The following is a 24,065-nucleotide window of genomic DNA, read 5'->3' as shown; positions in this document are numbered from 1 at the left end:
CTCTGCCTGCCTCTCTGTCTACTTGTAATCTCTGTCAAATAAATAAATAAAATCTTAAAAAAACATTATTGGAAAGAAGGGCATATGAAATTTAGCACTTTTTCTCAATGTAACTTTCCTCTTTATTCTTTAACACAATTTGGAGTTTTTGCTGGAATGATTTTCCATTTCTGTTGAATTGTCAATGTTTTTATTGATGGAAATACAAATGCTGGGCTCAAACAACAGTGCTATCTTCCTACCACAGACATAGACATCCAAACTACTGGCATAAATTCAATTGTTCTACCAACCTAAGAGTTATATCTTTGAAGACAATGGAATATTTCCTCTATAACAAATTGTTTAAACCTATGATTTTTATGAGCCCTGGATTGAGAGTTTTATATCCAGACAATAAAGGGAAAGAATCTGCTTTACTTTAGATATGGTGAAACTATTATTTCACAGTGAAGGTGATCTTACTTATTTTAGACAACATGTATCATTTCTTCACTCTGCCATTTTTAAAGAAAATTTCATGTGAAGCTTGGCTAACTCACTGCACCCATGAAAATCTATTGACAACTTATTTTCATATGGAACCTAGAGCCTTGGCTTCAAGAGTTTCATGTCCATTAGAAAAATTAACAGTCTGAAATTTTGCTTTCAGTGCTGTTGCAAATGACTCATGCAGAATCTCTGTTACCAGTGACCAGTGCTCTTAATCAAAGCTCATCCTGGAGGTGAGTGAAAACCCATGGTAGAAAGACCTCTCTGCATGGCAGTTCCAAGTCTACCTCCAGGCTCAGTGACCCTCCCCCAAATGAATAAATAAAATAAATAGTGTATTGCCTCTTACTGTCACATAAACCCGGATGTAGAGAAGAGAGCTTAGAATCGTCCAGAGACCTAGCAGAGGAAAAGAAGACTTTACTTAGCGGACTACCAAATTTTACCTTTGCCAAGCACCAAGAGGCTAACTAGGAGACTTGTATTTTTCTGACCTGGGTATCCAAATTAAGGATAATAACTATAATAGACAATAGAAGGGATTGCTGGAGATTGTGTGGAGACGAGATAAGTCATAGACTACTGTTAAGAGACTTTAGGAGAAAGGAAAGTGATGTCTAATAGGGAAAAAAGGGTTTCAATCAGATGTGCATTGTAGCACTCTCTGTGTTCTCCAGACAAAACTTCCAGTAAAACTTATATTTCTCTGTAATATTTTAGAATTATATTCTTAGGAAGATGGAAACAAGGACTTAATCTGGCTTTACTGGCATTCAGTCACATTCATGGGGTTTATCTCTAGTTAAGCAATAGGATTAAGGAAGCAAATATACGTTTCTCCTCAGAGTATAGGGAATAGTTCTGGTTTTATGTCCAAATATCACATTTATAAGAGGTAAAGCAGAATGTGCCAGTTTTGTGTTCTGGAATTATTGCTGGGTTTCTTTTCTTTTTCACTATGAGTACTTTCCTCTAGAATAAACTTTATCTGTAAATCCTCTCTTTCTAGAAGGATAGCAAATTTGTGGTTACTTTAAAAATTAGGTAGGAAACATCCATGAGAAAGCTATTCTGGATTCAGATCTCCTTTGGTCTCTTCAGAAAAAAAAAATAATAAAGGACATCCATAAAACAGCATCTGTTCAGTTTGGCTTATGTTGATTACTCTATTTCACTGAGTTGTCACTAATCATTTCTATGGGAAATCCATCTACACACGTTTTTCTTTTGTTTTGTTCCTGGAGCTATTATCCCCACGCCCCTGGGTAAATTTATAGGATTCAATGTAGTTGATAATTTTTCTTACTCTCCCATAGTTCTTGTTTTTTGATTTTTGGTTTTTGTTTTATAAAACACACTAAAATGTATATGATAGGCCTGCCTTGTTAAGAAGTGTTTTCCATTTTTTTTTTTTTGTGATGATACTAGAGAGAAAATATAAAGAACTCACAATGTTCTGATAATAGCAAGTTTAATATAATTTCTCCCTTGCCCTAGCTAAAGACATTTGAACTATCAGAGGGAATTGATGTGAGAGATATTCTTTGCTGCTGGCTCTGAAGATGGAGGGAGACATATGGTAAGAAATGTGGGCATCCACTAGACGATGACAGTGGCCCTTGACATCTGGGCAGCAAGGAATAGGGGACCTTAATACTACAATATCAAGGAGCCAAATTTAGCCAACAACTTGAGAGAGCTTGGAAGTGGATTCTTCCTTAGACTTCCCAGAAGAGAATGCCACCTGGTCATGACTTTGATTTTATCCTTGTAAGAGTCTGAGTAGAGAGACCAATCACATCATCCTTTGGCTTCTGATATATAGACCTATGTGTTAATAAATGGGTGTTGCTTGAAGCTACTAAGTTTAAGGTAGATTGTTATATACTAAAGAAATATATAGATAGATACACATACATATATTCACACACAAATACATATGCATATATACATACGTGTGTGTGTGTGTATACATATATGCACTAATCCAGAAAAAAAATCACAAAGACAGAAATGTCTATGTGTAAATTTGGCTCACTTTAAACCAGCTGTCCACTAATCCAGTTTGAAGGTTATCCAACCAATATGTTTCTCTGCATTCTTGAAGTCTTTCTTGGCACAATTCACTTTCACAGGAAGGTGAGAATGGAAAAGGAAGAATAAGGAATTGTTTTAAATGAGCCAGTTAAAAACACTCATAGAACTCTTAGCAAACCCAGGAGGTGTAAGAGTGTTTAAATTGATAAACAATCTGAGGTTTAACCATTAACTACAGAGCTTTCTCTACAAAGGTATTTTTTTTTTTTTTTTAAGTCAGAAATTCCTGCTTTGGAATCTTGCCTTCATTTACTAACTGAAAACTGATCTACTTAGTTTATCTGAGTCTTGGTTTCCTCATTTTAAATTTATTGTCCTTAATTATTATTGGAATACTGGGAAGGAGAAAATAAATGGAAACTCTAATAGGGCTTGCTCATGATAATAATTCAATAACTGGTAGCCATTGTCACTATTACTAATACTTTCTCCTTCTAACTAATTGATGACTATTTGTATAACTGAGTCAAATGGCGTCTGTCAATATTCCCCATAGTTTTGATCTGGGACAGCTATAAGGAACAGAGGAACAATATTTCAGTATTTCTGCCCTTGTGGAGATGAGGAAGTCCATGACACATCCTAGAGCTCTCTGGATAAAAATTCTGTAATACCTGGATATACCCAAATACCTAAAAATAGTTGGATGAAGTCAATATTGACAAATACCCCTGGGATCCTGCTAAAACATTCCATATGATATAATCAAATTTGGCATCAGACAAGTTTGTCATAACTTGCATGCAACAGGCATTAGTTATTCAACTAAAAAGATCTTAACTGAAGGCAGTGTTTGTCTATCTGTGACTTAACTTCATGGCATAAGCAGAGGTACACCGTTATAAGGGGTACATGCTCTAAATAATCAACTTATACTTTAACAGTGGTAGGTAACAAGGTAACAAGGAAAGCTTCTACTTGGCTGCCTTTTTAATTTTTATTATTTTTTTCTAAAGATTTTATTTATTTTAGAGGCATAGAAAGCAGGGGAGAAACAAGAGGCAGAGGGAGAGGGACAAGCCGACTGTCCTGAGCTCAAAGCCCAACTTGGGAGTGGATCATGACCTGAGCTGAAACCAAGACTTGGATGCTAAACCTACCAAGCCACCCAGGTGCCCCATTGGCTGCCTTTTTAAAATATGTGACTTTCATTTACAAATATTTGACATTTCTGCTTCCTTTATTTAGATTAAACAAAGGTGAAAACAATCTTCAATCCTGTCAAGATTCTTTGACCAAAGTCAGCATAAAATGACACAGACAGACAGCACAAACAGACATGGCTTTGTCTATCTTGTCATCTTAAGTTACAGTACTAAAAGCTAATTTCCCTATGGTTAAAAAATAAGCACCATCAATTTTTTTTCAATGCTCTGGAATAATATTTTATCTCAGCATCAAAAATAGTGTAACTCTCACCTAATATTTCAGGCGAGCATAATGCTATACTACTCTAATATTACTGAATAAAGTGTTGTTACCTTCTAATGAATTTCCTTTTCTTTTGTATCAGCAGTTCAGGAGATTGTGTAAAAATGAAAATAATGGAAAAGTGCTTCCAAGTTTTTAAAAGATTGTTTAATATAGGGATATAATTGTTTCTGTTTTATTTTTAAAAATTTGTTATATTTGCTTTCAAAATCCTCCCATTGCAGAGTGGAAATAAAGTATAAAAGGCTGCTCTGAGGAGCCAGACTGCCGGGATTTGAAGCTTGGCTCCGCTGCCTATCAGCTGTGTTATCTTGGACTGGTTACTTAACCTCTGTCTACATTATTGTTCTCATTTGTAAAACAATAATCATAGTTTGTCTTTCATGAAGCTGCTGTGAGAAACTGAAAAGTTAGTACATACAAAGTATTCAAATCTCTACTTCGTAAGTACTTGCTGTTATTAAGGTAACTGTCATACAATCAGTATGATATTGAATTGAACCAAATGAAATGACTCCATGGATATTGTGATATTGCCTCTTCCAGATTCATTGTTGCTTGAGAATCTACCAAATTTTATCAAATCATTTGGAATTTGACAAAATGCAACCCCGAGGGAATCAGTAGGTGGTTTAGGTCCCTGGCAACAGGTTAATTCCCAAGTCAATCCAGATTCTTACAAACCAGAGACTGTCATTGACTGCATGATTTTACCATTGCTAGGAGATACTCTGATTTTGTGCCATCCAAAATTTGCTTCTAACTAATGGAGTAGCTCTCCTCTTCCAATAGTTAAAGTGAGGGTGCCAAGAGGAATGCTGGAATTTGCTTTTCCATGGAGGTCATTAATAACAACGAAATAACAATCTCAGCTTTCTTTTCTGAATAAATACGAGCCATTACACTGATTGGTTTACATTCACTAGCTCACTTAATATTCACGAAAGCACTACAGTGCAGATATCAGTGTCTCAATTCTACAGATGAGGAAACTGAGCCTAAAGCGCTTAAACAAATTGTCTCTTGTTATACAGGGTGACAAGCATCAGAATGCAGCAGCAGTCAATTTCACTTTGTACCCTGGCGCTTATGCTGGGTGCCAGGCTGCAACTCCTTAAGGCCATGCTTAAACAAAAATTTCTTTTAAAAACATTTAGATTATACTGTTTAGATACAGGAGGATGAACATGAAGAGCCTTCCCGGTCTTTTTGACTTGTTAAAGAGCTACCATTGACTTCAAGACATGATGTGCCTTCTTTACTCCTCCAGTGACCACATTGATGGTGTGACCCAAACTATTCCCCACCATACCTCCAAAGTGTGGTGGTGGACCACAGAGAAGCACCACACCTTGACCTTCTCGGACGGACACTGCACTTCTTGTTTTGGTTTCAAAGTCTTCAATATCTTGGAAAACAAACAAAACAGCTTTAGAATTATCTTGCAGTAAATAACATTTTAAAGTAGAATTTTGAACTTATTTTTATTCTTAACAGTAAGGGACACTCATACTTGACTGACCAGAAGATTTAGTTGATGGTCAATTTATATACACTGATTATTATCTCTAAAACTCTTGTTTCTTCTTTTCTCCTTTCTTTTTCATATAGTTAAATGGAGCATGTGATGAAGACATTTATTAACATTACCTACTATCTATTTGCTTTTATTCTCCCTGGCAGTTTGTAGCCTAGCGGGAAATCTTTAAAACTCAGCACATACTTACTTTCCTTGCCCAGGGAAGGTGTGATTTAAAAAACAAAATAAAATAAAACAAAACAAAAAGTATGCAGCAAGTTTGCGACAGTCCTCTAGCCCTCTTGATTAATGGTTGGTATTTGATGTGCAGATGGAGTCTGAGAATTTAGGATGGAATGGTGTGAGGTAGAGAGTTCTATGTGATTGAACTGTTGAGAGAGAAGGTCTATTTTTAAATTTTCTCATTCTACTCCTTCACAAAGAAGCTTCATGATCTTGTTTAGAATGCTGTAATGTCCTACAACATCAAAGAAGAATAGAAATACACTGTTAGCAGAAAGCTAACTAGTTACATTGTTAAACCATCCATATGAAGTACAAATCCTTCCACATTCCTGGACTCCTCATTCAGTCTCCAGGAACAGGTAGTTTTTGACTTTCCTGAACTTAATTTTTTGACCTGTAAAATCCCATTATACTCTCATTTACTCTTTTAACACATTTGTTTTGAACCCCTACTAAAAATACAGGAAGTGTACTAAGGAGAGAAGACATATTAGTAAATAAACCAGGCATGTACCTTGCCTTTATTGTGCTTATTATTAAATAGGAAAACTAGAAGACAATTTAAAAAATAAGTGAACAAATGTACCTTTACAAATTGTAATAATTATTGTGGGGTGAAGACTGCTATTGTCTATAAAAATGTGTTCTCCCTTCTTCCATAAGAGTAGATTTATAGAACAAATACAGTTTTCTAAGCATAGGATACATGTCTCAGACATCCTTACAATTAATGTGGCAAGCAGAAACAAGTGAAACTTCCATATATGATGTGTGAAAGGAAATCTCCACAGATTTATGTTCTCACCCTCCCCCCAGCACCCAGATTGCCAATGACATAAAAGATCTTCTTGATCTGGATACTTGAGTGGCTGCATGGAGTACAACTCCACCTATCTGGAACATCCACTCTGGATCATTAGAGTAGAGACAAGTCAAGTCCTATCTTGTTTGAGGCATTTATTTTGGGGTCTCTGTGTTATAGCAGTTTAACCTTTTAACGCCACTGACATAACTTGTGAGTGAAAAGAATAGAACGCAGATTTATTGGATGAGAAAGAGACAGCCATGCAATGGTGATATGGAACAGGGAACATATTCCTTGTGAATAAACAAAAACCAAAAACCAGGTTTCAAAACCTAGAGGTAGAAAATAACAGGGAAATGCCACAATACTGAAAGGAAGCACTGTTCATTGGCACATAGTGGACAAGGGTCAATGAGAAATTGCAATAATCAACATTTGGGGCTATTGTATTACATTAGGATTATATTAAAAGTATAAAGGGAATGACTAGAAACAAGTGAATAATAAATCAGTGCAGAAGTTGAGTAATATCTGTAATATCCATAGAATGGAAGGCTATCAATGATTAGAAAGAATGTGTTAGATATAAAGGACTGACTAGGAAAGCTCTTAGAAAGTGAGTTATACTTTTAAGTTTAAAAAGTGCTAAATATTGCTATGTCATTATCCCATTGTGAAAGAAAAAAAGTAAAAACCTAAATATGACCATTTCCTTTAACTGGTATAGGTAAAATAATAGAATATATATTTTTAATATTCACCTTGATTGTCTCAAGGGAGTGAATGGGACATATGGAAGTAGAGATTATTAAATCTTTACCTACACCTCTCTATCTTTAAAAATATATAAAGATTACAATTTGTGTAATTTTTTGCTCATTTTAACAACTTTATTGGAGTATAATTGCAATAAATTATTGGTGTGATTTAGAGAAATTGAAGACTTCTATTTTGTATATATTATGTGTGTCTTATCCATGAATTACTTAAATGACAATGCCATGTATGCTATATAACATATGAGCACTGAAATCAGAGGAGAAGCAAGGTCCAGATTTATAAGAATAGAATTCATCAGTATGTATATAGTATTTAAAGCCATAGGAATGGATGTAATCCCCATGGGATGACTCTAAAATTTTTGGCGTGAGCAATTTGACAGTTGTCTAGAATCAAACTTTAAAAATCTCCAATGTTTAGAAGTGGAGTAGAGGATTAGGAAGGAAGGAAAGGGAAGGAGGAAAGAAGAGAGTAGGACAGAGAGAAGAAGCAGAAGAAGGAAGAAAGCAGGGTCTACAGCATGGGATAAGATGTGGACAGAAAAATGTCTTATTAGGCAACATGAAGGTCACTTGTAATCTTGACAAGAGAAGTTTAAGTGAAATTATGGAGAAAGGCCAAAGTGAATTGAGGGATAAATAGTAGATAAGAACATGGGGATCACAAGTGTGCAAACTCTTTAGAATTGACTATGAATGGGAGGTGAGATTTTAAGAATAGGGAAGAATTTAGAGGGCAGGTGTGCTCTACTGATGTAAAAATCAGGTAAAGAAAGAGATGAGAATTCTAAGACACACATTATGGTAAAGTTCTTGAAAAGTCAGAAAGGTGGCAATCAGAACCCCTATGAAAGTGCTGACCTTTGTAAGGAAGGCAGAATTAAGACAAAAGATTAATTATTGATACAGGATAGACTGTACAATTATCTGCTGGTTAGATGAGAAAGATTTTCCCGGTGGTTTCAAATTTCTCAATGAAATGGATGGCAGTGTTGGGTAAATCACTGAGGAAGGGAAAAGATGCAATAAATATACCTATTTATCAGGGTTGTTATGGGGATTAAATAAAATAATGAATCAAAGTGTCTAACCTACAGCGTGCTATAGAAGAAGTAATTAGTATGTGGTAATTATTATGAAAACAACACACCAAATGATTAGGTCATGCCGCTGTATTTTCCTCTGACTGATACAGAGTTCAGATACATGAATTTGCAAAAAATGGTTAAATAGCACATTTTGGTTCCCATAAAAGTTTTTGTGCATGGATGTTTCCATTTGAAGCATGCATGCTGTTTACCTATGTTATTTACCAAATGAGTATTCTTTCTTATAGAATTGCTCTCCATCCATGAAAAGTTCAATGAACTAGATGTATTAAATCTGATACATAAATTTAGTAACTCTTATATGTACTCTACTTTTAATAATACAAATATTTGGCCAAAATAAACTCTACTTATCCCCAGTTACACCCCCTTTTCTTCCTCCAGCTGTTTTGCTTAGTCATTAGCTTTACACTAATTCAGGACCTGGAATGCCTTATCTGTTTCCTAAAGATTTTTAATCAAATACATGTCCTTTCTTCTTTGGCCATGGAAAATACTAAATCAACCTACATATGTTTGGTACTGTTGATGTGAACTATTGCCTTGACTTGGGAGTCCTTTGTGACTTGGGTTTGCATAATTTTAAATGTGACTCAATAAGAATCAAGGTAACAAACTCTTTATAAAACCAAAAATCAATATATTGTATTCATTGTCTCTCTTTCTATTAGTAATAACAGGTGAGGATTTAAAAATGTTTTTCCTACTATCATTATTGAAAGGTCCCATCAAATTGTCATTACTTTTTAATGGTCACAAAAACAAAAACTGTCACAAAGGAGTAATGAGAAATTGAATGATTCTATGAAATTAACAAGCTTTGGATTGAATTTTCTCAGTGTCACATTGTCAGTGTGCCATATTCCCAGTAACATCAATCATGTTCTCAGTGTTAATCAGAAGCCATTATAACACACTGTTGATAAGACCACTGATATCTTAATATATTCTGTGTTCATTTCCATTTATAATAGGATCTGCTGGCAACATAATTTCTTCCTGCCTTTTACGATTACAATGGGGTATTTAATAATTTCCATATATCTCTCAAAAGTCATACAAGTCCTGTTAGCTATCAGAACACGGCCATTCCAAACTGGTACTAGTTCACAGGTTTTAATTAATAATTCAGATTTTAAAACTGTTTAATAGCCACAGATGACAGACAAGATATAATTCTGCCTTATTTAAACTAAGTGCCATCTCACGTGAATACACTTTGATCAAGATCTGTTTTATGTATCCAACTTCTACCTCAAGTACCTTTTTGCTAGCCAGAGACATGATATAATTCAGGTATTTTGAGGCAAGGCTGACTGAATTAGGTAGCCATTTGAGCACTCAATGCGATTTTCTTTGCTCTGTAACACCTTTCAAGACTCTAGATTTATTCTTCTATGAGGAGAGGCTAAAAAGAACTACCAGTTCCTATTTTTGTCTTATCCATTTTTGCTTAAGGGAAAACAGCTTAGTGTGAGATCATTCCCTGAGATGGTCTCAAATTCTGTATTATTTGGAGAAACTCCCATAAGCTACAAAGATGACCTGCCCAGCCCGTCCTTGTGCTCAAGGTATAAGTCCTGCAGAGCAGGTTGTTGTGAAAGACCCCGATTGTTGCGGTTGCTCTCATTAAGCCATTCTGATGACCGTGGCTTATCGGATCCTGTGGTTTTATTGCTGGTTTTGGAGGAAGCATTTGGCAGGAATGTAAGCAAAAATGCAGTCACAAACAAGGCTCTGTTCCAAAGGCCAGCAGGAAGTGCCTGAGAATGGCCCATAAAATAAGCTTTAAAGGATTACAGGGCCATATGCTCTCTCCTGGAGCAACCAAGGTGCAGAGGAGGGACAAGGGCCACCAAAATGTACTTAAAATTAAGTCCAAGCAATGCTAAGTATTGCAGTGTCTCATTGTAAGGAGAATACATCTTTGCAGCTGCCATGTGTAGGAATGAATCTCAGCCTAATTAAAGTGAGAAAACTGTATTATTTGCTGCCAAGGCCTGAGGATCACAATCAGAGGATGTGCTTGGCAGCACCAGTCCCTGACACAGAAGGAGGCCAGGGGTCTGCCAACTCTCAAACTTGGAGGGAGGCTGTGGGTACTGGGGGTTCATTGACCCAGACCAGGAGTACGACACCTATGAAGTCAGGGATAGGAAAAGACATTCACCAGGAAAATGTGCATGCTTCATGCAGTATATACTACAGTTGAGTTGTTCGAAATCTGAATAATAATATTAACTGGATTTTTATTCACTTGCTCTGCATTATATTATTGTAATATTTTAAATCTTTATTTTTCTTTCTATATAACTATATAGTTATAGTTTTCATTCTTCCTATATAACTCTACTATATAGCTTTTCATCTATATAACTATTACGTTCCAGACACTCAGTGAAGTAGTTTCATTGAATTCTCATGATGACCCTGGAATGCAGGTACCACTATCACAGTCACTTAACAAGGAAGGAAACAGGTTTATAAAGGATCAGCACCAGACCAGCGGCCACACAGTTTCTATATATCAGGACAGAACCGAAGAGGAGGTAGTCTGCTTCCAGAGCTCACACTCCCAAATGTGATACTCTTCTGCTTTCCAAAGGTTAACTGGGGTGTTGCTGCCATACATAAGATATAAAACAGGCATAAACTGCCACTCCATGTTCAAACAAACAAATGAACAAACAAATAAACAAACACAAAAGCTTAGTGCCTTTCCAAATTCCTGCAAATTCCTGGACTGGGGAAGGAAATGCTGTATTTTCAGGTTTAGAAAGTTTCATTTCTGATATTCTCACTTTTCAGAATCCTTGTTGTGTCCTTTCCAGGTGTGTTTCCTAATTTATCTCCACCTTCGTGTCCCTGCAAACAGGGAATTTGCTCCTTATCTTGATCTACATACAGAGATAGACATCAATCTCCACCTCGGTCCCCCCACTCTGCACTTACAGGGAGCACCACCACGGCCATATTTGTGCCTCTGCTAATCTTATGGATTGAATAAGATGCAATCCAAACACCTTGAAATCAAATATTGGATATTTAGTTCTTAAAAGCCTATAGCTCTCCCCTCTGTTGGTTATGTCTGCTTTCTCTCTTCTACAAACTTCCCGCTACAGTCCTGTTTCTGGAGCAGAGAAAAACCCAAATTCTCCCCCTCCTGCAAAGTTCACCTCCCTCCTTCTACTACTTCCATACTCAGAAACTGAGAAATCTGCCCTCATTGTAAGTAAAGGAAGTAAAATTAAATTCCGAAGACCATGACTCCAGAGGCCATCTGCTTAAGCCACACTATCTTACCACCCTAGAGCTTCCTCACACCACGACTGTATCATCTGTCCCCAAACCAGAGACAGTGCTCCTTTCCCCCTCTCTGCACCTCAAAAACAACTTTAATAATTTGTTACTTTGACAATGTTGAATCTGATTTTAAATTCCAACGTTTCTTGCACTGTACTTTGTTTTGCACCAGTAGAATACTATTACCCCTTTGCAAATTCTGCAGAAGTTTCAGCACTGAAGGTTTGCATTGAGGAGTGTTCATCCTCCTGACGCAGTTTCCACATCGGAGGTATGTGCTTTATTTTGGCCTACGGCAAAAACATTTTGCCAGGTGAGAAAATGCTGACCCCCTGCCCAGCAACAGGGAAATGGTGAAGATACCAAGAATAATTCCCTAGCTCTGCATTAGCCTCACGGAACTCCGTGATATGATATATGTAACTTTTGAAATCAAAGTACTCTTTAAGAATATCAAGACATTATAGTAAGGTTTTTCCAAATTCACATCTGTCCATCAGTTGTCTCCTTTGAAGAGAACCACTCATGGTGAATATCAGATGGTTAATGTTACCATTTCCTATTTCTTGGGTGGTTTGGAGTAAGCTGAAATTCTTGATGCTGTTAACTAATTTTCCTTGCCCTTTATTAAGTGGCATACAAAAATATTTCTACTTAGACTAATTTCATTTTATATCATCATTTTTAGGATGCTATATACTCAGTTACTGTGTTTGTGATATTATTGTGTTTCCTAGCATAACTCGTTAATGTAACATGACATAACTTAATAAAGCACAGTGCTATTGTCAAATTCTGTAAAAGAGGCAATAGCTGAGTCTCAATATTGAACATATATTTGGAATGCTAATATCTAAGCAAGAAGTAAAGGGATATTTTAAGAATTTCTGGTGTCAAATTCATTTATATTCCAAGTTAAAATTCCTTCCCCCTTCCTTTTTTTTTTTTTTTTTTTGATGTAAAAGGAATTTTATAAAACTTCATAAATAAGTGGAGAGCAAGTAAGTTGTTTCTTTGTTCCCTGGGAATAATGAATTCACTGAGAATCATTTCCTTATGGTGCTTAAGAAAATAATATATAGAGTAATAGTGAGGCAGGGGTGATATATTCTTTTTTATCAGCTGAGCATCCAGGTTTTCAGAGAGATAAGCATTTATTACATAGGTCATTGTAAGCAACTATGAAATGCCTACTTGGTCGATTAAAATATACATGTACAACTGAGTTTGATTTTCTATAAAGGAATCATTTGTCTGACTAATGCTGGGAAAGCAGTGACATCTATGACCAAAAAAATTCAAGTACTAGATATGGCCTATTCCCAAACTTGTCTCTTACTAAGTTTGCACATTCCCTACAGTTAAAACTAGCTGAATGATAGAGAAGCAGAAGGGGACAATGGAATGATATAACTTTGGCAGTGTAAGATAGACTGAGATGCCAGATTACTTAACTGCACACTGAAGTGGAGCTCTTCAGTGTTTCTGGGAAGAAAAGAAGCAATCTAAGTAGGCATGCAAAAATTAGACAACCCACTAATGAATTCTGTACAGGTTCATGATGAAACAACAGGATCTGGAGCACAGGTTTAGAGTCAGACTCTGTGGGTCCAAATGGTTGCTCTGCCATGCATTTGCTCTTGATTTAGGGCACCTGAATTCATCTCTTTCTACTTCAGTTTTCTCTACTTTTACAATGAAGCTAATAATAGCCCCTGTCTCACAGGAATAATGATGTAATGTCTTTAACATATTAAACGTATGAAGTACAAAATAAATGATAGGGGGGACTTTAATTATGTCATTGATCATATACTTGCACATCACCAACAGTTGGATGTTTAGGATTTTCAAATGGGTTTTATTTTCAGTTTTTATTTCAGTGCCTGGTGATTTAACGAAACATATTTTCTTAAGTACAGAGTCTGGAACTTCCTTCTCTGCCCATCCAGTGGCCAGCTCAAATGCTGTGTGAATAAATGAATTTTTAAAAAATGGCCTGAAGTCAAAAGCATGTGTATTTTATTCCAAGTAATGCCACATCACATTGCATTTTATTACAGAGCCTGTTTTGCCAACTTGACATGAGCTGTTAGATGGAGGGTCATTGCATCTCTCTGCTCAGAGAGCACCACAACCCAGCTGGAGGGAGAAATAACCTCTTGGCTTGGTGTTTGAGTCACCAGAAAAGTCCTAGACTGCCCTCTTTCTTCCTGGTCTTGGCCTGTGCCTTTTGGCAAATATTCATTTCCCCCATCTTTTGTTCTGCAGGGAGGGCAGCTCTGGTACCTTTTTAGTCAGTAAAGAGATTTCTTAGGGCTGCTTATATTTCCTAGCATTAATGAATGACACAGATATTGCTCAAGTGCAAGAAGGGGAGGATCAGAATGGGTCAAATCCTCAGATGAATAAAGATGCGATACAGCGTGTGGAAGATGGAGATTCAGCTGTGTGTGTCATTATGGTATGTCTTTCTACCAAAATGAACACTGAAGGATTTTGCTGAGGCGCCCTGTGTGGCAGAGAGCAAACCTAAAGTCTAGTGTGGACATCAAACTAGCTAATCCAAAAGATAGTGGGTTTTCATTAGATTTTGGTTGAATATTTGAATGGATCAACTAAGAGCTATGAAAGTGCAGCGAGGGGCCATCCGGGAAGAGTGGGGAGGGGAATGCTTATTTACTGAAACCCCTCCCAGTTCCTAGGGCTTTATGAACATCATACCACTTAATCTTCACAGTGGCCCTGACTTGTAGGTCCTATGGCTCCCAGGTCTGAGGCAGATTGGCCACAGGCTCAGATGTTACAAGCTCCCATGCCTGGACATCAGCAAAAAGGGCTGGACATGTAAGTTTTGGTGGCAAATGAGGTGAACTTGTGTCCTTTCAGGAACAAACTTTCTCCTAGGTCCCTCTGGGCCAACTTCTGTGCTGGGCATTAGAAAACAAGGGAGTGATTCCCACAAAGCAAGACTCCTGGCCCTTTGACAGCAGTGGTTAATGTGACCCATCCCACAAACCATGGTTCTTTTGAGACATGGCCCATAATAAGCCCTTTAGTTCATTTTGATGGTTTAATCAGAAAGTTTAATTTCAAACTTTGCAACCTGTATAAAAAATAAAAGATAGGGTACTCAAGGTAATGGGGCAGAGCCCCTGGTTAAATGTTACTACTCCTGTTTTCCTGTTTATATAGGAGTGTGGAATGAGAGCACTTCTTCAAAGACTACCCCCCCCCCCCGCCCCGCAAACCAAAACAGACTTTCTATCCTACTGACTTCACTTTGCAGGAACTTGCAGTACTCAAATTAGGGAGACTGACTTTCAGGGTTGTTGCTAAATACTGTTATTTTTCCATCAAACTGTTTTACTCTGAGCAAGGACTTTGGAGTCACATCTGCAATCTGCATTTCCTTTGCAGATTTCTCCAGCTCAGCCCTCAGGATAATTAAGGTCCAGTGATAAGGACTTTTGCATACATTGTCATTTAGAGACAGAGAAAAAGACACACACACACACACACACACACACACACACACGGAGAGAAAGATACATAGACATAGAAACAGAGACAGAGAAAGAAAGACAGACACAGAAAGAGACCATTAGAGGCTATTTTAAAGAAAATCCTGTTCTTTTCTTTTTTTTCCCCCCAAAGATTTTATTTATTTATTTGACAGACAGAGATCACAAGCAGGCAGAGAGAGGAAGGGAAGAAGGATCCCTGCTGAGCAGGGCTCGATCCCATGACCCTGGCATCATGACCTGAGCTGAAGGCAGAGGCTTTAACCCACTAAGACACTCAGGTGCCCCAGAAAATCCCATTATTTTCCAAAGCAGTTTCACTTTTATCATCTTTTTAAATATTTACGTAATCTTGAGAGATAAACAAGAGAGATTACCAATGTGTGTGGCAGGTATAATTGGTTGCATGGCAATGCACTTAAGCGTTATAGAAATGCCTGTTTTTAAATTTTAATAGGTACACAGTACTTTTTAGAGTTTCCATTTATTTATGATAAATTATATTAATTTTCTTGATACAGTGGTTAATAAATATGTACTTCCTAACATATTTACTTTTAAAAAAATCAAAGCAATTTGATTGGGAAAAAATTAATAGTACAGGTGGTATGTGGGTATTTTAAACCCCACAAAGGCAATATATAGATAGATGCCTGAAATTTGGGAATCTGTCTTAGGAAAATGGTGGATGCAGAGGATATGGTGGATCATGAGGCAGGATATATTTGAAAGGACCAAAGTGGTTTGTGTTGACAATCAGTAGGAACTGGCTGGGTGTGGGGGTTGGGGGGGAGAGAGGATGGCAGGGCAGCAGGATAAGAACACACACACACACAAAGGGAAATCAAGTTACAGAGTGCTACAGGACTTGAAGAAAAAGTCTATTCAATGTAAAATGCTTTATGTTCTTCTTGTGTCCGTAATCCTCTTCTCTCCTCAAACTTCCACAAATGTTCTGATACAAAGCACAGACTACATGAATGAGGTTTTACTTGAACAAGTGTGTTATCTGGAGCAGAAATAAGAAGAGCTCCTCTTTGAGATCAAGACTAACATAGAGAAAGAAATATCTGCAAGCACTGAGCAGGGACTAGGACTTAAGCAGAGGTAGACTTGGGAGTTAGAAGGGATGGAAAGAATGTCTCTTCACTGGGATATGCAGGAATGAGGTCACTGATTTTCCTGGAGAACAGTGAGTAGATTGTATCTAGAGTGCAGAGTGCACCGACTGAGGGGAGTTTCATCGAAATGTAACTGGCCTTAGCTACAGTTATTTCTGTCAAAGGTGAAACTGGGGCTGTCAGTCTCAGACCTGCAGCACCAGATCACACAGCCTGCATCTCACACAGAGGTGACCCGAATATATTGGTGGATTTAATACATTAAAAAATAAAAGGTAAATTGCTTGAATTAATTATCACTTACCATAAGATCCTTGGAAAGGACCCTACTCTGATGTTGTAACTGTTTGTATGACTTCCTTTTCCAAAATGAGTATATGGGCTTGTTCTGCATTCCCAGAACACAGCACAGTGCTGGGACACAGTGTATATACTCAGTGAGTCTCTGATTAATGAGCTCAGAGAAATAAAAATAACTTGAAAAAGCTTGCTAAGCTATTTCAGGCTCCCCATGATATACTTCTATCACTCCTTTGCTCCTGTTGTTCAGAAAACTCCAGACACAATGAATACTTCACTTTCCTGTTTCTCAGAACATGCTAAGTTTCCTCCTTTTGTGGTCTTTGGCCTTATTTCTTCTGCTTGAAAACTTCTTCCCAGATCCCCACATGGCTGGATGCCCCTGACATTCAGATCTCAGCCTGTGTGCTAACTTTTTATGGAAGCCTCTCTTGGCCAGCCAAGAGAGCCAGCCAATATAAAGTAGCAGCTACCTTTCACTCCCCCCACAAAGGTCTAATCACTGTCAGAAATGAGTATTGTTCTAATTTACTTTAATTTTTCCTAGATAGTTTATAAACTTCAGGAAAATAGTGACCTTATTTTCCCCACAGTAACTAGGTCAGTGCTTACAAAAGCAGATATTCAACAGATATATGTTTAAGGAATTAAGAAACGGTTATAACTTCAAAGTGAGTGAGTGAATAGAAAATACCATGTATATAGTCCACAATATTTTCTTTAGGAATTTCCAAGAGGATACAATTTTTTTTGGATCATAGAGAAGAGGCTAGGATTTATTCTAAGAAATGATGTAGGAGCCAGATTCCAAAATGGCCCCAAGTGAAGCTGATGGTGGTATCTACTGCCTTCTCTCGTCCCTTCCCACTGCCCTGTGCCACGATTGGTCTGTGCAGTCAACAGAGTAGGGCAGAAATGATGGCAGGTCACTGCTGAACTTTGATTATAAAAGACTGTGCGTGGCCCAGGAGAGAGAGGCAAACCCACGAGCAAAGGGAATGTACTTATTTTATTTAAGAAGAAAGAGTGGTCCCATAGCTGAAGGAAAACATTTGATTTTGGATTCCGATAAGCCTGTGTTTGATTGTAGCTCTTGGATCTGTACACTATGAGACATTGAAAGTTTAGTTTTCAATGTTCTCTAATATGTTGAGTGCATGATACATAAAGGATATCCAAGAAACATTTGCTGAAATAAACAATAGATAAATCAAATCTATAAAATATTTCTTAAAAAATACTTGTATTGTTGGATTATTGTGAGAATTAAGTGAGATGCCTAAAGTGACCTGCTTAATACATCACATCAAACAGCCCTCAGTAAGTTATAATTGTCACAAAATTTATAGTTCATAAACTTACATGTAGAATTAATTTTATATATATTCTTATTTTATGTTGTTATTTTTTTCTATTATATTTATTATTTTGTATTTGTATTTATATTTAATGTTCTTAAAATTTACACGTGTGGGCACTATATATATAAAAGCACATATTGGGGTCTAAAAAGTATGCACTAGAATTAAGCATACTTTACATATGAAATGCTAAAACAGAAAAAAAATTAAGAAAACTGCCAATAAGTCACTAAACTAGTAATTAGTTGATGGAGCTAAATTTCAAATCCCAAGGAGTGTGACCTACAGATTTTATCACAATGCCATAAGCTTAAATGATCAACTAGTTGATTTTCTAGTTTATTCCAGTTTCTACTGAAATAACAATCATGTGTTCATTGTTTCCTTTGGGTCTCTGCACACCAGGGACAGATATTCACTTAAGGGAGTCTGAACTAAAGCAGGGGCCGTTACAGAGGCATGGAGAGAAAGCTCAGGCCAGCAAGTAGTGGAAACATCGGAGATCAGTGAGGTTCACTGCTAGCTATTCTCTTTCCATCTCTCTTTTTCCCTTTTCCATGCACGGCCTGCGTCCTCTCTGCTTCCCTTCGAGCCTCTGCCCTTTTCTTCCCTGCAGATTGGTCTCCTTGTGTTTATTTATAGTTCATGCACCTGTAAAATCTCAGCCTGTGTATCATTTGGCCTTGTCCTAGCCACTCTGCAAAGTGGTCAGCTCCTGACCCTGCCATGAAGTTCCTTTGTGTCTTTTACTTGAGATTTTTAAGATGATCAATGATCTGTCACGGTAGAAAAGAAGTTACCTATTTAGCAACCTAGGCCCACTCTTTTATAAGACAAGAAGAGACCATTAATTATCATCTTCAATAAAATGATTAATCAAGGACATCACTGTCCAATAATCTCAATTAAGTATTTTGCTTCTTTTTTTAAAATTTTTTCAATTTATTTTCAGAAAAACAGTATTCATTATTTTTTCACCATTTTGCTTCTTTTAAGGATAGAATAAGTTCAGTCTAATCACTTATTCAGTAATCAAGTGGAAACAACTGAAACATACCCTGTTTACTCATAGAAATACTAGAGCCACGAATACAAAATGCAAAATTCCTGAACTGCCATCTTTGAACTTTTATAAATTCTCTTGCTTATTAGGTAAGAAGTATCTGTGACCTTTTTAATTAAAACTATGTAGCAAATGTAAATATCAAACCAGTTTCTTAAATTTTCTCACATTTAGGACTGCCACTTAGAAAACCACAAGTGTTGAGGTTCTTTTAAGGGATGGTTGTAGTAGCCACAGTAAATATCCCATAACCACTCAGACCCGCCCTAGGAAGTCACCGAGCATTTGGGGCAGCAGTTAATAATTGAGAGCTTGCTATCTTCAGTGCCCTGGCCCCTTTGCCCAAGACTTTTGTGAGGACCTCTTTATTCTACGGGCACAGAATGCCTCAGACCCCAATATGTCTGGTGGGGATTTAATGTCCTCAGCAGTAAACCTTAACCAAAGAATAAGGGAGTTGGTCAGTTAATACCCCAACTTTCTTGTCCTAAGGTGGAGCGATCCTGAGGCATGTTTTTAAAAGTCTGTAGGAGGGATTGGGAGGGAGACAAACCATAAGCGACTCTCAATCTCACAAAACAAACTGAGGGTTGCTGGGGGGAGGGGGGTTGAAAGAGGGGGGTGGGGTTATGGACATTGGGGAGGGCATGTGCTATGGTGAGTGCTGTGAAGTGTGTAAACCTGGAGATTTACAGACCTGTACCTCTGGGGATAAAAATACATTATATGTTTATTAAAAACAAACAAACAAACAAAACTAAAAAGTCTGTAGGAGGGGCACAGCCATACCGAGGCACAGTTGTCCACAGTAATAATCCACTCATTAGCCTTCTCTTCCTGGGTTTTCTCTCTTCCCTATAAACTTCCCTACTCTTCCCCCATGCTTCCCGAGATTACTTCCCAAATGCACTACTTAGTCCAAATCTTCGTCATGAACTCTGCTGTTAAAAAGCAAATCAAACAGTGTGCTATGGACATTTAAAGCAGGTCTCATCTGCCAATTTATTAAGCAGCTACTATCTGCCAAGCAATGCTCTAGGAGCTATAAATGCAGCAATGAACTAAACAGACAAAATTGATTCATCTCCTGTGGGAAATCAATGTTTCTCTAATATTTTATCCATGGCACACATGGAGTTTTCTGAAGCTTCACATCAAATTTGAGCTGTTTCTTTAATTATTTCTTCATAAAGTAGAGAATGTGATATATTATGGAGACAAACCAATTTTTGTTTTTCTTTCAGTGCGTTATTACCTAAAGCACCAGTGATAAGGGGAAATTTTTGTGTTTTTGTTGTTACCACTATTAAAATGTCGAAGAGAGGTAGAGAAACTCACCATGGTATTCAGCAACCCAAACATGTGGCAACATCAAACGCCTGCCCTGAATCCATCTTTGGGACTACACAGTTAACGGTATAAAATATTAAGGCTCACCTTTGGACTGTAAGAGGTGCTGTGCTGCATAGCAAATGTGGTTGGAGCCTCTGGATGTTTTCAGCCTGGACCCCCATCTGGAAGCCACAGGCGGACAAGGCCATTCACTTGCCAAAACAAACAAAATATTTTCAATATTCTGTGTTTTTGAAAAGTTCTCTTGCTTGTCATCAAAAAGTCACTTACAATCAGGGAGTCAATTTGTATTCAAGAGGTTCTCCTTCTATCAGCAAACGGTTTATAGGCACTTTCACTAAATTGCTTCTCTAAAAGAAACAGACGGGATCTCATCTGCATTGGCTTAAGAATATCTCTGCCTGAAGACAGAGGAATGGACTAGATGACCCTCAAGAACTCTTTATTCCTCAGTATCTAAAAATTTCTTGTAAAATTTTGCTTCAAAGGTACAGTATTTTTGGTTTAGATTATTTAAAACATAGACTTTTTTACTCATCTAAAGAAAAAGTGACTTTTTGACATTCACTTTGATATATATGTGTGCAAACATGTTTGTATACGTACAGCTATAATAAAACATAATTCCATTTTGTCCTATTTATATGATTATTATATATTGATACATCACTATGTATATTATTACATATTGATGCATCAGTATAACATACTTCTCCATTTAGTGTCTCACTAGATCCTCAAAGTAATTTCTAATATAGCTATACAGCTAGTTTCTCTAGTGTCTAGTTTCAGAATTAAGGCTCCTAATGTAACCTGCTCAAAATTATACATATTTTTAAACTGATAGAGCCAGAATTTAAAAATTCAGCTTATTTAACTTTAGATTCCTATCTCTTTTTTTTTTCAGTTCATGCTGACTTTCCATATTTAATGTTCTCTCTTCTGCATATTTTCCTTACCAATAAGTTAATTTTCTAGAATAAAGATTTAAATGGTAAATAAATAGTAATAGCAACCTAACATCCTATGAATAATAAGCTGGAACATAGGTGGCACTTTATGTATTAATATTTTTAAAAAAAGGTATTCACACATGAAAACATTTCACCAAAATGGGTTTTCATGGCTTTTCCCTTTCTACTGATGAATTAGGAAAGTATTATGGCATAGTGGTTAGAAGCCTGGGACCCCAAGTGAGCCTAACTTCAAATACCTTTCTACCATGTACTGGCAAATCACTTGATCTTTGTCTGTTGATGTTTACTGAACTATAAAATGGGTTTCCACTAGTAGCTACCTATTAGTTTTGCTAAATGATAAGAGAGTTTTAAGTGTATGTTCAATGAATGTTAGCTGTCACTGTTGGCAGACTACCTCTAAAAATATATTCTAAATCTACCTGAGGGCCCAGTAAACTGCAAAGACCTGTGAGCTACATTGAGCCTACTGCCTGTTTTTGTAAAGTTGTACTGGAACACAGCCACACCCATTCATTTATGTATGGTTGCTTTCACGCTGTAATAGTAGAGACCTTGGCCTGTCCATCAAAGATATTTACTCTGTTACTCTTCACAGGAAAGTTTTGCTGACTCCTAGTCGATGGCATTTAACACCACACCATGAAACTAATATTTCAATCAAGACTGCTTGATGGATATGCGACAGCCAAGAAGATCTGAGAAAGAAAACTGAAGGTACCCTCCGATGAAGGTAATTCTCCACAGAGCAGGTAAAGCCTGAACCCAAGAGCATCAAGATGAACGAGAGATTGAACACCTCAGGAGGACAGTGATATTAGAAGGGTGCTATGAGAGGGAAAAGTTAAGAAAGTTGACTTTTAACAGCTCTGATCCCCTGACACAAATGAAACTTCTTTTATTTGAAAAACTAAGCTGCTTCAACCCACACTTTTTTATTAAAAGTATTTATGAGTACTCTTGCAATCCTTCACACATAAACCACGTACCACCCCAGCCAGGCCACTGCACATTCAAGCTTTGTGACTCATATGAAGCAAGATTTACCTGCATTACAACCGTGAAAGGGAAATAAATTGGGTGATTTCATTACTTTCTGTTCAATGAAATCCTTATTTTATTGCTAAGCTTTGACACTTTTTCCAGAACCTCAACTATCTTTTCTCTCGCCCACTAAGAAGTAGCAGCAGCACCAAAAAATCATCCAGACATCTGGATATTGCATCCGATAATTTATAGGAATCTCAGTCATACTGCTACAATGAAAGTAGAGGAGATAAAAGGAACTTCACCCACACTACAAATAAAGGAGCTGGAATAATAGCCTTTTTTTTCCCCCTCCCTTCAAAATATTAAATTTTATCAATCAGAATCTAACAGTTCTGGGACCAGTACATGCTCTGTTGTTAACAATGTCTCAATCACACATATTGCTTTTCCAATACGACCTGCAGGGGACTGATTTGTGATAAAGCTGATATAGGAAATGTGGAGGGGGATAGACGTATAGCCAAATAAATCAGGTTAAAGTGAATTTGATGGAATGGACTTAAATGCAACTCTTCAGTCACTTTCTCCAGTTTAGACTCTGCATTTGATCTTAATGGTTGCCTTTGAAACTTTTTTATCTGACCCATTCAGAGGAAGAATAAAGCACCAGAAACCACTAGGATCTAGGCAGTGCTGTCATTTTAAAAGTTTGTCTTTAGATGATAAAGGGGCTTTCTCCAGAGAAACAGCACCCCATAGTATAGCTTTGTGCTTTGTAGAAGAGCTTCCTAGGAACTAGGCAGTATTACATCCTTCGAAGAGGGACATGATGTGTATGTGTTGGGGGTAGGTAATTATTTAGGTAATTGAAGACTTTACTCTTATCTACTACATTGTACTGCCCTCACAGCAAAGAACTACTTGGATTCTAAGCAAAAAAATGAGTTTTGTCAACAATGGACTATTTGATAAATAAAAATGAGAAAATTTTACAGGATGAAGGTGGGAAAGCAAAGCTAGGTGTTCGACCTTGAACTCATTACAAAAATAAATTCTAGGTGAATCAGAGATCTAAATATAATAAATGAAATGACAAGAGTACTAAAGGGGAATAGTTTCATGATCTTGGGCTTAAGAAAACTTTTATACATGTGTCACAAAACAAAGATTTTTAAGGGAATGAGAAATATAAACTTAATTATTAAAAAAACCTATATCAGTTTTACAGGCTAAAATGCCAAAAGCAAAATTAAAATAAAAATTGAAACATTTTATATAATTTATAATAGAAAAATATTAATATACTTTAAGGAAGTACTTAAGAATCTGAATCCCTTAGTACAAAACAAGACAAAGACCATGTCTAGGAAATTTGAAAAAGAATTCCAAATTTCCAATAAGCATATTAAAAGGCTCGATTTTATTAATAACCCAAGAAATCCAAATTAAAATAGCAAAAATTTGTCACTCATCAGATCTTAAATGAAAAATGATGTGATATATAATATTGAGAAGGGTTGAGGAAACTAGCATACTCATTCCTACTCCAAGTATAATTTGGCATAACTGTTTTTCAAGGGTTGTTAATCAAGATG

At 36.8% G+C, this 24,065-nt stretch overlaps 1 protein-coding gene and 1 long non-coding RNA gene across 2 annotated transcripts in view; one reads left to right on the top strand and one right to left on the bottom strand.

Annotated features, from left to right (window-relative positions):
* LOC131824148 (contactin-6-like) overlaps nucleotides 1-24,065 on the bottom strand; it is a 305,999-nt gene that overhangs the window by 118,207 nt on the left and 163,727 nt on the right. Inside the window, 1 exon segment of the mRNA XM_059161537.1 lies at nucleotides 5,333-5,428. Within this exon segment, the coding sequence (XP_059017520.1) occupies nucleotides 5,333-5,428 (96 nt within the window).
* Nucleotides 6,001-22,541, top strand: LOC131824149 (uncharacterized). The gene is made up of 3 exons (XR_009350764.1): nucleotides 6,001-6,144; nucleotides 20,395-20,991; nucleotides 22,079-22,541. It is a non-coding gene; the product is annotated as an uncharacterized LOC131824149 (long non-coding RNA).

This window comes from Mustela lutreola, chromosome 2 (assembly GCF_030435805.1).
Source record: "Mustela lutreola isolate mMusLut2 chromosome 2, mMusLut2.pri, whole genome shotgun sequence".
NCBI classification, from domain to species: Eukaryota; Metazoa; Chordata; class Mammalia; order Carnivora; family Mustelidae; genus Mustela; species Mustela lutreola.
Note: the sequence above shows the minus strand (reverse complement) of the source record. Positions and strands in the feature narration are given on the sequence as shown.